At 41.7% G+C, this 16,863-nt stretch overlaps 1 protein-coding gene across 1 annotated transcript; it reads right to left on the bottom strand.

Moving 5' to 3' along the window:
* Positions 1-2,479: 2,479 nt before the first annotated feature.
* PDIA6 (protein disulfide isomerase family A member 6) lies at positions 2,480-14,989 on the bottom strand. Its single transcript, XM_032961652.2, has 13 exons — positions 14,886-14,989; positions 13,262-13,406; positions 12,451-12,508; positions 10,693-10,819; positions 10,007-10,110; positions 8,497-8,636; positions 7,767-7,881; positions 7,409-7,552; positions 6,718-6,802; positions 5,789-5,861; positions 5,042-5,200; positions 3,745-3,841; positions 2,480-3,220 (listed from the first exon to the last, which is right to left on the bottom strand). The coding sequence occupies exons 1-13, from the start codon at positions 14,899-14,901 to the stop codon at positions 3,152-3,154; spliced, it is 1,332 nt and encodes a 443-aa protein (XP_032817543.1). The 5' UTR covers positions 14,902-14,989; the 3' UTR covers positions 2,480-3,151.
* Between the last annotated feature and the right edge of the window lie 1,874 nt (positions 14,990-16,863).

The following is a 16,863-nucleotide window of genomic DNA, read 5'->3' as shown; positions in this document are numbered from 1 at the left end:
TTTATTGTTTCATATTTTTATTATTTTATTGTTTACCTTCTACGTGACTTTACCGAAAGAACCAAGAATATATAGTTGGTTCTCAGTTGACTTTTTTGGCCATTGAAATAAATGTAACCATTTAAGTTTTCCCCCATATTAAGTGGTATGAATTTCAGCTCTGGCCTGTGTATGAGGGTGTTGCATTTCTCAAGTGGATAAAAAAAGGCATTCCAGAAATCTCAGTTAAAAAGTGAAAATGTCTTTCCTCACCACAATTAGTTCAAGAGCAATGCTCAGCTCGTGGACAATAAAACATTGGCCGTTTAAAATCCTGAGCTACAAAATCAATGACTTCTCACGAAAACACATTTCAGCACACACAGACACGCAATTTTTTTTGTAAACTTATGCAAGGAAACCATTCAATACTCATGTTACCGTTTAAAGCACCGTTTTTATAACAATTTGGGTCATTTGCGAGATATTTTAATTTTATGAAGATGTGGAACATTTACACATCTAATTCCGAGTCATGTCCGTATCATCTTCCGAGTTGACTCGAGTGACATGGGGTTTTTAAAAATATACATGTAAATGTTGCCCACAGACACTTCATTGTATTCATGCAATCACTTTTAATTATGTAAAATAAACTGTTGATGTTTCAATGATGTTCCTTTAAGTTTAACAACCACCACTTTGAACTACGTTTTGTTTTACCCCAAAAAGCCTCAATGAGTCACAAATGTTCTAGTTTTGGTTGAGCTGTTTAAACATTTTTTTTAATTCTTTAAACAAGCCTGTCACTAGTATGTTGGTCTTCCTTAATGCTTTGAGATAGATTAACGAGGCTCTTAAGGGTTTAGACGGTACAATCACACCAGTCTGAAACGGCCTTAGACAAAAATCTGAAATATTGCTCTCCAATGGATTGACGTACAATGGACTGGTACTAAATGGGGTATTTAGAGAATGACCAACACTGGGCTCGGATTAGGCGACGATAATTCAGACTGACCACTCGGATGGGGTCCCTAGACGGTTGTCAACCACCAATTTAAAAATAGATGACCCATAATGGGGGAAAAAAGCATACCATAACAATGTTGGAAAATAAGCCACGTCTTTATTGAGGCTTTCAAATGGCAAGGGTGTCACCAGTTTCCGATGCATTGTGGTGGGAAAAATGCACTCTAGCATAGGAACATTTCCCACTAAACATGTATGACTAAACCAAGAACCTCCCAATTCAAATCCAGTACTGCATGTCGGCTAGGGTCTGGGCTAGCAGGAGTCATGGGTAAACCGGTTGATGGTTGGGCAAGTCATTGCCCATGCCAACTGTTAAACCTGTGAATAGTTTTATGAAACCCCCCCTGCAAATCCACCTGAAGGTGCTTTTCAAGCAACCAACATCCAAAGAACATATTATCGGACCGATGCCTACCCCAGACGCTGCCATATTTTTACACACAGCACCCCAGTGTTTAATCATTAATTGGTTAAAACAGCAGAGTAGGACTTCATGCACTGCATCTCGTCAAACCAAATTCTCCTCGACATGAATTGTCTGGCAATGGAGACTGGCTGGCTTTAAGTGAAGCGACTGGGGTGGTTTAATTAACCACACGGCGCCATCGAGAAAGCATGAAACGGCAAGTGCATAACAATTTCACCAGAGCCAAGGAAGGAATCAGCGGCACGGCACTGCAAGACCAAAACATTCCAAAAGCCTAAACCGGCCGCCAAGAATTGATGCAGGAATTTTATTGGACAGCATGGCGCAAAATGACCAGCAACTTTAATAACCATGAAAGTTTAATTACACCAAGCCATTACAAAGGTGACGAATGTAATTGGCGTACAATAACCAATTGACTGCAGTCAATTTGAGTTAAAATTGAGGTGCATTAACATGGTCACTGGTTTACTTTGTTCGTGGTTGGTGAACGCGAGCCATTAAATTGCAAGGTTTTCGAAAGCAGTGGTTAATTTAATGAAGCAAACCCCTTACAAAAAAACTTAAAATAACCAACAGCCACTTTACAAACTCCTTCGTACGTTTACGAAATTGTGAACTTGGCTTTTCAAGAACGTCTATAAATATCAGTAAAAGTCTCTACATCAGGGCTGCACATCCACTAAAGGGAACGACCTGTTGAGCAGCATTAGGTGAAGAGTCAACCCTTTACAGATAGGCCTTTATGGGTGCAGAGGAAGACTTACACACGCTCGACTTAAATACATGGGGCGCCATTGGCAGGTATGAAGGGGTCGTGGAGCATGCAGGACAATGGGGATTGCACAGGGCACTCTCAACCTAAGTGCATGCATTTATAATGCATGTGCATGCACTGCAGAAGTGACATCTTTGATTACTCAGGAAGAGACCTGTTTTTCACCTTTCTGCCAAAAAACCTAGTGGAAACTGCCTTTCTGCAAACGCACGAGTCAGACCAAAGGGCTTGCGTACAGGGAGAACATAAGTGCAGTTCCCTCAATTTCTGCCACTGCTGTTTATTCCTGCCACTGTGGCATAGATAGTAATTTTGGATGCACACATTTTATGAACACATCATGAAAAATGCAACTTGCCAACCACCCCGCTTGAGCAGTCGAATATGCCGCTTCCCACATTGCCACACTGACAGATAAACCAGCCCTTATCATGCACGGGCACCCTTACTTTCCTCCCCATGCTGCCACTGGCACGTCCCCATACTAATTTTTAAGACAAGCCCTGCTCTTGGATGTTGGAAAATCACTTACTGCCAAATTCAAAATAAAAAAAACCTAAAAGCTACCCTTCAACGGACCGTATTTTATATCTGGGAAACCTTTACACGGGTCATGTTTTTTACGTTGATGAAACAGCTGTATTGTTCCCCAGTGTTAGCTTGCAGACCCCGCTCCTCCTTGACATCTGTGACAAAGAGCTTGATAGTTCATCTTATTCCTCCAGTATGAAGATTCTGATATCACGTGTGCAATTGCGTGTTGCTGATGGTGAGAAGCAGTAGGCAAGGCTGGGTGTATGGTGCGCGCACACGCAGGTGTGTGCGCGGAAGAGTGGTTCAACGAGGCCGACATGTGGGCGACACGGTAGAGAAGAGATTTCGGTGGGGAGGTTGTGTCTGGGAGGAGAGACGGGATGATTACTGCGACGTGGTTAGAGCTCGCTTCTGTCAAATTCGTCCAGCTCGACATCGCTGAGGTCAATATCATCCTCCACTGGCAGCTGTAGAAAAACAAAACCAGAAAATTTAGGGGCAAGACCTAAGCAAGCACAAAAACTACAGGCAAAGAAAAATTCCTGTGTGCAGTTGACAGGATCTGTAGTTTTATTCGAAGGCTGTAACTTAGTTTAACAATGTCCACGATTTCATACGTTCTCATGCTTTTGGATCATAATTATATTCCTTTTTGTGCCTGCTTTGCATGTACAATCAATCGTGGTACAAAACCTATAAACACATTACCAGTTGCAGACTGTTCACTTTATAAATTGGCAAGACAAATGACTTTCTTCACAGATTACTTATATTCAAGTTGAGCACAAGACTTAAAAAAGGTAGAACTTCAAGCTGATGCCCCCTGCCCATGATAAAACCAATTAACCTCAAGGCCGTAATTTGAGGGGTCAATTTAAAATCTTCTGATTTTTGTCAGTAGAAGCATAGCCTTTGACTGCTGCCGACTTGCTGCTGGCCTTCCAGCCTGGTGGTGGCTGGAGGATGTGAGCAATCTCTACAGCTCCCTCACCTCTCCATCCTTGCCATCCCACGCCTCCTTACTGATGATTGGTGGCAAAGCAGCTCCCTTGACCGGTGCTGTTGAGCCCCGTCCCACAGACAGTTCCCTGCAAGACAAAGGGACCCCCCCCACCACAAGGCAGCAACTCTTGAGAATACGAACCACTCAATATTGTGCTCGTTTCCCATTTATTCCTCTTTTCACATTTTTAAAAGCTGCCTAAATGAAACATGGTTACAACAAACTACTTCACATGCAGCTCAGGTTAAAATGTTTTTTGTATGTTGGCTTCCACTGTATAAATCTAACCTATAGTCTCAATCGATCTTGTCAACGTGGCTCTTCACTCGCCTCGTCATCTCTACATTCAAGTTTCATTTATTAGGTATAGCCCTGTGAGCCATGTGGCTCTTGAGTCGGGTGCAACCACAATAAACAAAATATGAACAGAGAACATCTTAAAGCGACGACGCGCAACAGAAACATCCTGGATAAACCAGCAAATCTTCCAGAAAAAAAAAAACGTATGACAACGCCGTGTGCAAATATCCCAGTGTGATGTAAGTCAAACAATAAGACAATTTAGATTAAAGCTATCAGGCCAACTCCGCACTTCCGCAAGAAACATGGCTTAACCAAATGTTTTCGAAATCACCCAAATAAAGATACAAAAACAATGTAACAACAGTAATCATAGGAACTGTGATTCAAATTTAACAATAAACGATATACATAACATGTACGACCAAACTTGCAGCTATAGCTGGCAGCATGACACATCACCTCTACATCCACTGTTTGTTTGCATCTCTTATAGTTTGTCACATCTAAACTACCACACGTCTCCTCTCACTGCATCTGCTTTCTCTGGAATCATTGTCTTGCATCTGGTTCAGTCCGATTTCTGTCACACAACTTATTTGCTCTTATAAAATACTATTCAGCTTCTGTTCGCTTCTGTTGAGCAATGGGCCTTCAGAGCAGGTAACATGCCCCATTTGTGTACATAAGGGCTCTTAATAAGGGCCATTACCTAAAATATTTGTCTACTAAATATTTCTGTTTTCAGTTGTCATTAATTTGTGCTTTCACAACACCAATGCACTCCAACATTTCCTATCTAATTTGGAATGCCTTACTTCAAAACAATCAAAAACCGAGCTACCCACGAGCCTAAAAATAAATAAATAACCAAAAATAGGTAGGAAGGGAGATTTTCCCATCTTGACAGGTCATTGAATGGGGCAGAGGTCACTACAGAAATTAAAGTTTGAGGCTCGGCAGGCAATGACGTGCTGCTCCTCACCGTAGGAACTCGTTGATGCCGCTTTCGCTGAAGGAGCCCTTGAGGATAGCGAACTTCATTTTACGAGCGTTGACAGCCGCCATGGCTGGATAGCCGAAACCTCCAATCCCCAGGGAATCCTCCAGCTCAGGCTGAGCCCCAGCTTCTGTCCACAGCCACCTTGTGGATAAATGCACATCGCAACACAATATTGTGTAACGTCCGTTCAGGATGAAGAGCTCACACCATGCAAGTACAATTATTCCACCCATTGTTGAGGGTTCTTATGGACTGGTATGGACTCAGGTCGCTGGAGTTGTACTGCTGTGTGATTATCACCTACTCCCACCAGAGGCACATATCCATGGTTCGTCACACGAACACATACAAGTGCAGAGATCACGACAACTCTTATGTAGCTCTTGCTGTATCGCATGCACACTGCACCATCTCGCTGCATCTCTTCCGTTTCAAATTGATTGCACTACCGATTCTGTCTCTTCTGTCAGATTGACTGGTACTTTCAAAACACACCATAACATCCATACATGTCCCCACACACCCACACATCCATCCTGGTGATGAAGCATTACTCCGAGGCAGCTTGAATAGGTGTAATGTTTCAACTCCCAGCATCACGCAGCCCTTGCTGCACACACATTCCAACAATCACAAATGCACAAGTCCAGGTAGCAAAAAACAGACATGTTATATAAAGAGAGGCTATCAATGCCTCGCTTGTCCAGTAAGGTAGTCTCACATGCTCACCCCCACAGCTTCTTCTTGTATTTGTCTGCCATCCCTTGTAGGGTGGCGATGTAGCCATTCCTGCCAGTAGCCCCTACAAAAGAGGCAACCGAACAATCCGTCAATCAACCAGTAGGGGTGTGCGTGAACAAGTGCGCATGGGTATGAATGGGTGGGAGATTGAGTAAGCGAACGAGCATGTAAGCGAATTGGTTGGGTATGTGAATGGGCGAGTCAGTGAGCGAGCACACAAGGTGACATTATCAGTTTAAGGTGACAGTATCAGTTTACAAATTAGTGAAATAAAGAGGTAGTATGACAGCAGGTTGGGAGAGCCTTTGGAAAACTTAATTTAACAATGAAAAAATATTTTTAAGTAATGTTTTCAGTGACATGGTTCAGAAACATGGACATTGACAAAGAAAATGTAAAAAACGTGCAAAAAGATACTTGAAATTCTACAGAAATAGGAACATCGACTAGAGAAGATATGAAAGTTGTAGTAATTTTGACTTAAGGTGGGCATGGGAAGGACACCACTAATGGGACCGTGGACAATGCTCGAGACTAAGAACAAGGTGCCAGCCAAAGGTCAACTGTGGAGATGGGGTGACAAAATCAGCTTAAGTGCAGGCACTAGAATTTTGTTACATATCATACCCTGGGACACCCTTGCAAATGAGATGGATGTTCTATGTCAATTCAACTACAAGTGATTTTTAATAATCAAGATATCAGGACCACGAGAGATGTAATAGCTTAGATAGACTTTTATCCAGCAGTGATCAGTGAGTTGGTGAGTGGGAGTTTGAGTGAGCAGGTCAATATGATTGGACGATTGAGTAGGTTGAGTGAGCAAGCGAGCAGCTGCGAATGCGTGAGCTAATAAGTATCTGAAAAAGTGAATAAGCATTGAATATAAGTTGGGTAAATGAGTGAGTAGCAAGTACCCGTGTCAAGAATGTGTGGCAGGATCGACACTATGCACAGCTGATGCTCTTCACAGCTTTTCTTAACCACATCCTGGTTGAGGATCTACAGCAGACATCAAAACACACAAAGGTTTTATAAACAGAGATTAAGAGGCAAAACAGGGGCCGTCTCAGCTTTTGTCCATGTCACCGACACAGCCATACCAGAGACCCTTTGTTCGAATCCTGGCAGCTACCTACATCAGATTCAACTACTTAACTACAGTGACCTGATAGTTTCAACCTGATTAACAAGGTCTTCAGAACTCAAAAAATGGTGCTTTTAATTTAAGGACACCCATTTCATGCCTCCAACATGCTTATCTCACGCCTGCATCATATAGTCACAATGCCCGGTGCGTAACACACATGTGCAACAGCTTCAACTCACAGCTCACTTGTTAATTATTTTTGATACGATAAAAAGAAACGTTTTAATTCAGAAAGGCCTTACTGGGTCTAGTAGAAAATGCACTGGGTCTGTCCCACCAGTTGCTTCCCAGGTATTGTTTTGCACAATGGAGGAAATCAGAAGTTATGGAGAAAACCCACACATCATGTAAAAAACACCCCAAAATGCAGGAAAATTTGCCGAAGCAACTGGCTGCATTGCCACAAAATGGGCAACTGAACTTGCAGCCTGTACGTGTTGTTTCAGAAATAATCTTACCTCCACGACCTCAGGAGCAGGAGCATTGTCGGTGTACAGTTCAAGAGCATACGCCACAATGTCGGACTTTGTGCGGCCACCCTGGTACTCCTGTGGCTCGTCCTCACCCTTGCGGAACACCTTGATGGTGGGGAACCCTCGGATCTATGCACATGAACACACGTGGTTTTACACTCTGTTAAGATTCATAATGGACTCTTGCCCCCTGCCATTCTCACCCCTCTCATTTCACCACTCCCCTCCAAGGGGAGGGGGGGTGGGGAGGCGTGGTCATGTCCAAAGGACGTGTGGGCTGCTAGTAATATTATTAAACGCATGTAGAACTTCTTTCACACAGTACGTCCACCAGTCCCCTCACCCCAAAGCGGTTGGACAGTTCCTGATTGACTGTGGCGTCCACAGCAGCGAGTTTCACACGCCCATTTGTCTGTGCCTTCACCTCAGTGGCTGCAGCAGCCCATTCAGGTTCTAATCTGTTCGCACCACAGCCACAAAGTCAACCACAAAGAGAAAACAAATTATATCTGGTTAGACGCAGTCCGAGACGCACACAGCTAGCCAAATGACCAGTCAACACAAGGGGACAAATGGAGCTAAATTACCAGATGTCATTCATGAGTCTTGTTTGTACATTTCTGTATATAAATGTGATATACCGTTGGCATTTTCACATTATAAATTAATTGTACCATCAGGAGTTAAAAAAATGAAGACAAGATACATTCATTCCAGAACTTGTATACAAGGTTTCGGGCTCAATCTAAAACAGTTGGCCTACTTCAACAGATGTCACTGCGATAGCCTTCTCTCATCACTTTAGTAATGGTTTCTAATTTGTTTAAAATACCACTTAATATTAATAAAAAAATGCTGGAAACATTTTATTCTGATATAATCCTACCAATTTCATCCCTCAGCCAGTTAAAGAAATATATATGCTAAAAGAGCAAATCAATGACAACCTTTTATTTATGCAGTCTTTGATACCAGGGCAATCTTAAGAGCAGCATCGTTAGACCAATGCTGTACAGGTGTGCTGCAGTGGAGGGTGTTTGCGAAGCGTTGTGGTTTTTTTTAAATGCACTTGCTTTTTGCAGTGGCCACACCAAGGCGCAAAGAACTCCACAATCCAGGTGTCATCACTGCCGATGACTTTCTTATTGAAGTCATCATCTGTGAGGTTGATGACGTCATCTTTGCCACTTCCAGAACCACCGCTGCTTCCTCCCTGTCAAACGGCGACAGTGCTTTATTATACACGAGAATATGAAGTAAAAAACATATCCAAAATTATATACCAATCTCCAAATGGGAACCTTTATTGAAGCACGGATTTACCCCTTCACATTCAAATGAACAATCACGATTTGATTGTATATTTTGCTTGTGGTGCATGCAAAATATATGGTGGATTGTTATACTAGTGTTATAACGCAAAGTAGTTAAGGGGTTTACTACATTGAAGATTAAATACAATGTTTACTCTCACTCATTGAACGAAATGTAGTAAGTAACTTCAGATGGGGTAAATGTTATTTTATTTGTTGTGCTTGAATAGACCCATAACTATGTACACAATTCAATTATATTTTACAGATCTACCAACTTTTTTTAAACATTCAGTGGTATTCAGTAAAACTTTGTATCTAATAGTTTGATGATCTCTTCAAAAATTAACACTTTTATCACAAAATAAAATTAGTTTCTGTGCTTCCCTGCCAACCTAGAAAAGCTCCCACAGTGAACAGGTCAGACGAAATATACAATTACTTTAAGTGGATCACTCATGCCCACTTGCATGAGTACTTAAAAACTCAGCTTAACAAGCTGGCCAGTGTACAAATGGCTCCGCCAGAGTAATAAAATTGAATAAACTCATCTTTGCATAAACACGTATTTGCGTAATGGAAGACCATGAAAGGATTGTTCAACAAAAACATGTTCCAAAGCATACACAAAGCTCTGCGTATTACCATATGCCCTACCCATAAAGACCTCATTACTATGCATATTTTTAGAAATCGAGTTCAGGAGTTAAAATGCATAAATCAGGAGGCATGCAATGATCCATAGATACAATGTTAGTGATTTTTAGGCATACAATAAACACATTGATTTGTGTAAGAATGGATACGTTTATATGTTGCATTTCATTGGTTCACATGACAGGAAGCAATAATAACTGGTTCTTTCATAAATGACAATTAATACATTCTTGGGGTAGGGAGGGAATTACTACACGTATCAATTATGGTTTGCCTTCCACAACCTAGCACAGTGTGTACATTCATTATGCTAAATGATACTGGTTTACGCTTACAGAAGCCATTTCCTGAAAATGTATTTATATTATTTAAAATACTTAAAAATAATGTATTTTTACAGAAACTCGTCAATGAATATCAATACTTTTTACATAGTCTGACCTTGGAACTTTTAGACAAATATATTTTCAAGAATGCTTTGCAAATGAGGAAAAACAAGTATAGATATTAATGAAAAATATAGTTAAATTTACTGCCAAAATATAAGATGGGCACAAACCATCATGGCCCTGTGTTGTGTAATGCCAAGTGCATGCCATGAGTGTGTTGGTACCTGTTTTCCAGAGTCAGAGCCTCCCTTTCCCCCCAGCCGATCCTTCACAAGTGACCGCAGGGCACCCAAAGCACCATCCACTATGCCCTGTGTCGTCCTGCCACCTAAAAAAACACAAAGCTCAGCTCAGTGTCTGCGAGCCAAATTCAATCAAGAGAGCTTCTTTACAACAGGGACCTTCTGTCAGCACTGTCAACAGGATGTCACTTCCCCTCTAAAGCCTCGTCCACACTCAATGTGAAATAGTTCCTTCTCTACTTCCTGGTACCTGGAACCTTCCCATTGGCTAATCAGTGCCATATCCCTCCCACTGCTCAAATAAAAGATGGTGTCCAATATTTCACGTGAATAATTTTTTTCATCAAATCCTAAATCTCATTATATCTACACTGTTGAAATAGTTTTGACTTCTAATAACCTTTTCACCACGTGCTTAAAAAAATTCCCCTTTCTATATGTCTCCAGTTATCAAAAATAGGCCATCCTCCACCTCTTCAGATACCATCATATTTAGGTTATTGATAAATTCCAGTTGCAATGCACTGTATAGTCAAGCAAAACTTTTTTTTATTAAACGATACAAGACTTAAAAAAAAAATCATAGAAAGCAACTGCCAATGAATAATGCTGGGGTATTTAGTTAAATAGTTATATGATTGGAGTGCGAGATTTGTTTGTGAGCTCACCGTTGAAGTCTTCAGGCTTGTTCTTGTTTATGCCAAAGATCTTGATGGTGGGAAATCCACGAACGTTGTATGTGGAGCCAAGTCCCTTGTGCTCGTCTGCATCTACAGCGCCCAACTTCACTATGCCCTGTATCAATTTGAAAAACACTCTTAAAAATGTTACCCTGAAAAAACACGTTTTCCTTTGTGTAACTTACGATATTTACCCAAGAATGTCAGTGTGTAACGCCAGTGACGTCATTCCACGTCGATCAGCCCCCCTCATTAATAATCATTAACAGGTTACATCCTCCACATGGACCCACCCCTCATTGATAATGTCACTCCGCATGGAGAACCCTCCCATTAATAATAATTAGCGGGTGACGTCACTCCACATATGGGGTGTGGGGGGGGCGAGGCACCTCCTCCCTCCTCAGTGTCAACTTACAACCCTCACTACACACGATCTCCGTAATGCTATTGAGACAGAAGTAAAAAGGACATCATGATGAACAAGGGATTATAACCTTTAAATTAAGGAAGTCTGTCACCGCGGCCTTACAAATTGCACACGAATGGGTGCAATGAATATCACTTTGCAGTCTGCTTTTCACTTGCAAGTTTCAGATTTACTGCAATACACCCATCCTTGAACGGGCAAGAGGCTAGTTGTAAAAATACAATTTTAACATCATGAAAACCTAAAATGAGTTTCAGAACTCCTTTTCAGGTGGATCTTGCATCAGTATGTTTGACCAGTTCTTACAAGTTTTTCCATGTGGGAGAATTCACCCATATAAATGACGATACTCTAAAGTCTACACAGATAGATTCAATAATCCATTTGCTGTACTGCCATCTCACAGCCTAGCAGGTTTAGAGATTCACAAATAGATTTGATCCACCAATAAATATCTTCAAATCGTTGAATTACAGGCAAGTGCCAAACACCGCAAGCCACGTGGTAAAGTGAGTGGCCCTACATCTCTAACTCCTACCTCTCAGGTAGTTTGGTATTGTTTTTCAGAAAATCGATTTAACGTTCCAGAATTTGTAAATGTGTATTAGAAGATAATTCACCACCCACCCCCCTGAGTCCACATTTTGTCACGATTCTGGGACACGAATTGGACTAAATAAAGGATTATTTTTTTACATCGTGATGAATATCATGCCACGAGTGGATGCACAGGTTATGCAAATTGCTTACTTGCAATATAATCAATCTTGCATACATGATGCAACCGAGTGACCTAGTAAATTTTAATCAATAAATTTTACCATGTCAATTCAAATGAGCTCGGCCAATTCAAATGAGTTGCAAACTCATTTTATCATTTAAAACTCAATGTCCTTTGTTTAACCAGCTAAGCTTAAGAATCATTACCGCATTAAGGAGGAGGACCTTAATAATGCATATAAGCAGGAATAGATTATTAATTCAAAAAAATTGCATTAAGTAACTTGGCAAATTTGTGAACTGGGTTATGTCACTTGGTACACAATGACCTACTTTTGCAAATGTCATTTTATAATTCACGGTTGACTTTGATGCACTTCAGGAATTATTGGCCCAGCTCGTGGAAATTGAAAAGTCTGTGCAAATGGCTCCGTTGTGAGTGCAATGACTGATGATCCTGTTTATAAACCCCCTTTATAATGTTTGATAAACAAACATCGTGTTTTACTTATCATTATTCCCATGTGAAGTACGACAGCGTTCAGTCAAGTAAATCACTACAACGTAAGGGAGTCAGGTAAACATAAATCCATCACCTTAAGAGCGGTGGCCGCCTTCTTCCATTCTGGTATTAGCCTTTGGCAATGCCCACACCTTGAGGAGAAAAAAGGTACAATTTCTAATAGACGCATGGAGAAAACTTCAATTAAGGACATTGCACTCAAACATCTACTGCATAGATACACTAGCATCCCACTTGATGAGTATTAAAATAAACACACGGTTAAGTTTTGATCTAAAGCTTTCGTGACTGCAGGGATTCATATTCCTGGTTCTGTCGGTAAAGTCACGAAGAAGAGAAACAATCAAATATAAAACAATAAAATTCCAAACATAGATGGACTCGTCCATCTGAATAACTGCCAAATCGCTCTCCGTGGTGCTAACGTTAAAAAAACGCCACTTTTTTAAATTTTCTTGCTGTGGTTTTCACACCTGATGACGATTGCTTGTGTTGCAGTCGAAACGTCGTGAGAATTTTATTGTTTTATATTTTTATTATTTTATTGTTTCCCTTCTACGTGACTTTACCGAAAGAACCAAGAATACACGGTTGTCTGTTTAAATGCTGACATTAAAGATCACTAATGGCCCTTCCAGGCCTAGGGTTTAAAACAGCATGTACCGGAAAAGGAATATCCTGGATTTATTTAAATTTTTCTTGGTCTAATCAGGAGGGTGTGGCCTATGTTACTAATGTTATCCAGGACTCTAAATGACAGACGGCCACAAACCAAGTTATTTTTTTTCCCAGGTTTCCTGTGGAAATGCTATGCTATCTTCTGTCCACAAAGGTCATGAACACAAGTGAGACACAAGGCCAACACGCATGTGTGAGTGTCGTACCAGGGTGCGTAAAACTCCACGAGCCACAGGTCATTGCTCTGGACAACTTCACGGTTGAAGTTGCTGGCCGTCAGCTCTATCACATCATCGCTTGGTGAGTACAGGGCTTGTGCCCCGGCCACCAGCACTCCCAGAACCAAAGCACCTGCGCACAATGGGTAGGGTGTGAGAGAGGGGATTGAAGCAGGAAACAAAACAGTGGGATACGCAAAAAAGCATGTTTCACCAAAATTGTTAAGTAGGGGTTACATATACCAGTTGTGAGAACAAAGGACTTGCATTTGGAAGGTTGTAGAGTTAAAATCTCAGGCGAGAGTCAACTCAGCCAATCATCTCTTTGGGGTCAACAGACCACTTTTCAGGCCAACAAGTGGCTGTACTCGGGATTTACTCGCTGCCGACAGAATATGGAATTTCCAACAATGACCAAAGACTTTAACCTCCCCATTATTGGGAAAACCACTGAATTTTTTTTTACTTTTAAGAGTAAAAACGGCGAAACTTGTCAGCATTTTCTGGCAACTATAATAGGATTTTACGCGCGTCTCGTGTACATTAGCCAAACTGACACGTATGAGCAAAGTAAGAATGACTTCGTGACAACATGACCCGCATGTCAATCGTGTTACGTAGAGAAGACTGCATTATTCATTTGATCTCACTCTCTCGTATATGATACAGAATGTAATTACTGTGCTGTATTAGAATATGGAGCGGTCTCATACAGCAGACGGTGAATATCTATCGAAATTCAACTGGATACATTTCTAGATGATTTATCTTTTAGACACCGCTTAAATTTTATGTTAAAAGAACCCTCACTGTCCAAGGACATACCATTAAATTACAGTAGTCAATCTAGCTCTCCTTTGCTGGTGTTTATTGAACGCAATACAATATCAACTGCTTGAATAGACACCGCAATTGTTGACCTGCCTTGTAAAAAGTTATGAATTTTACCCGTGAACAATTAAGACCTACGGAGTCAAAAGTTTCGGATTCGTTTCCATAGAGTTCACGATGCTCAAATAGGATCTGGTTAATAAAGCACATTCAACTTACTCTTAAAGATGACACGTACGTGGGACAGAAAACTTGTTTGATGCTTGAAAACAACTTTAATTTGTTAATAATTGTTGCCGAACTTCAGATGAAACAATCATTCGTAGATTTACCTTCGTAAACAACTTTATCAATTTATTATTTTATTCTCATTCTACGTGACTTTACCGAAATAACCAAAGATGTTACACGTAGCACGTATAAATCTCTGGTAAAACAAGCTACGGTTCAAAATGCAACGGTGACCCAACTCAAAAGTGTCATTTGCATCAGCACGGTATGGCAAATACGGCGTTAACAAAAACGTGTAACATTAAACATTGATATCAATACGACGATAATATTACCACGGCTTTACCTCAATAAAATGTTTTCAAAGTATTCGCGTCCCCTTTAAGCATATCGACCCGCACGCATTTTAACACCAAGCGATGGAATAACATGAAAGGCAGATCATCGCTAATGGATAAGCATCGCTATTTCCGGCGCAATTACAAAATTGTACCTTCAAGAAGCTTATTGAACCATGTTAAATGTTAGTTGCGTGTAACGAGTTCCTCACCGTGGAAGAGCCCCATGGTCGGACTGTGTCGCTCCCACCGCTGTCGAACACACGCGCCCCCCCCACCCCCACCCACCCGTGAATTTATATACAGGAATCGATTCGCGACACACGGGCGATTCTTTCACCTTTACGATTCGCGGTCACGATTGAACCCGATCAATGATCGGCGCCGTCGATTCCCGCACGTTTGCCGCAACGGCGACAAACAAATCCAAATCGATTCTCCAATATGCCCACAATTCCGGAGTCGAACGCAAGGGGGAATCGAAGAAGTGCCGTTGGAATCGCCCCGCGGCGCGAGACGCCGGCTCGAGAGGCCGTTCCCGCCCCACGTCAACGCGCCGCGCCGTGGCCCCTCCGCATTGGTCCGATCGGCGCGTGACGTCACGTGCGTTCTAGGTTATTTTATTTTGAAATATTTTTTTTTAAATAAAACGCAAGCACACCAACGTCACTCACGCGCGTGTCATTATTTCGGTCAGAATTGCAACAAAATTATACTTGAATGTGAAAGTCCCCCTGCACGGGATGTCGGTGGGCGGGGTCGATGCCACTTGCAGATATCCGATTGGCTGTTGGAGCAGCCAATGAGCGACAAGTACGTGTGTTATAATGACCCAATCTCGGCGATACACACACACGGGCGCGTGTGTAGTGATGTATCGTTATCTCGTTTGTATTTAGACTTTAAAAAAATGTTTTCATGCAAATGCCAAATGAGTCACACAACGTTTCATTGCCAAGGACGCAACTTTAAAACACATTGCGGAGTTTTATTTTCCGTTGATGGTGAAAATGTACCTCAGAAAAGGGAACTTTTTTGTTGGCTTGACCACGATGTGTGGTGCCACACGTGTTACTTAACTGAGACCAAACGAAAAAAAATAACAATGTCTCCACATATCCGTCTTCACATATACAAATACTACAGGAAACATTTCCTACACACACCATTAGCCGCACCGCATTTTGGAAGTGCATACACTCGGCAAGCATTGATTCAAGACGACAACACTTGGACTGGTTTCGACACACGGTGTCTCAGCAGCAGTTCGGCTCCCTCGTCACTCTTTACAATATACAACATTAGAAGTGACCTGCCATGTACATCATCTCGCAAGTTCACATGCACGTGACACAGCCCTTGCTACGCAGGGCTTACAACCCTCGAAACGTACTGCCAGGACTCTTTTAACGGCTGGTCTAAGTTGGATGATCATTTCCATCGACGGAGACTCCGAACAAATCCCTCTGAAACAACCACCAAGCGCTTTCCACCTGAACAACCCCGTTGCAGATGCCTCTCTTGATGTGTCCTTCTGTGGTAGCCCAGGGCGCTGTGACCCCAAATCTACATATCTAGGGTCTATCATGGACATAAGTCTGACCTCTACGCTCCAATGAAAACAGATCCGTGAAATGAACAATTCAAGAAACGCTCTGCTACAGAAACTTGTAGGGTCGGCCTGGCGCTGAGGTGTTGCGAACTGCGGCCCAATCACTGATCTACTCAGTGGCAGAGAATTGTGCTCCAGCCTGGTCCAGGAGCTATTTTTATTTATTTATTTTAAGATTTATTTTAAAATTGTATCTTATAGTTATGTTATATTCTATATTTATTCAATTTTATATACTTTAGCCCCTTGGTGTTAGTTAGACTTTGAACCCTTATTATAGTAAGACTTGTTTACCACTTATTTAAGATTTTAGATTTCTATATGTTGAATGTATGCACCATCCTGCCAAAGTAAATTCCGTGTCTGTGAGAACTTTCATAGCGAATAAAACCCTTTCTGATTCTGATTCTGATTGTACGCAGCACTGCCAGATGAACAGATAAATAACGCTGCAACCGGTACCGCTTTCCCCGGTTCCCTGGCGAACATTCTGACGCCACACGTTCTTGCCAACGACAGCCTGCCTACCTATCAATCAAGACCACAACAATGTTCCTCGCTGCCCACTCAAGTCGCTA

The sequence above is a fragment of the Petromyzon marinus genome, chromosome 27 (genome assembly GCF_048934315.1).
Source record: "Petromyzon marinus isolate PM22_M1 ecotype Great Lakes invasive population chromosome 27, UKy_Petmar_22M1.pri1.0, whole genome shotgun sequence".
NCBI classification, from domain to species: Eukaryota; Metazoa; Chordata; class Hyperoartia; order Petromyzontiformes; family Petromyzontidae; genus Petromyzon; species Petromyzon marinus.
The sequence above is the reverse complement of the archived record's forward strand: the minus strand, read 5'-3'. Positions and strand labels throughout refer to the sequence as shown.

What these genes read in the sequence shown, in the direction of transcription:
- PDIA6 (XM_032961652.2), bottom strand. An exon ending in GCTCTGACTCTGGAAAACAG is followed by an intron (nt 8,637 to 10,006) that starts GTACCAACACAC and finishes GCCGTTTGACAG; the next exon opens with GGAGGAAGCAGCGGTGGTTC. An exon ending in GCCACACATTCTTGACACGG is followed by an intron (nt 5,862 to 6,717) that starts GTACTTGCTACT and finishes CCTCTTTTGTAG; the next exon opens with GGGCTACTGGCAGGAATGGC.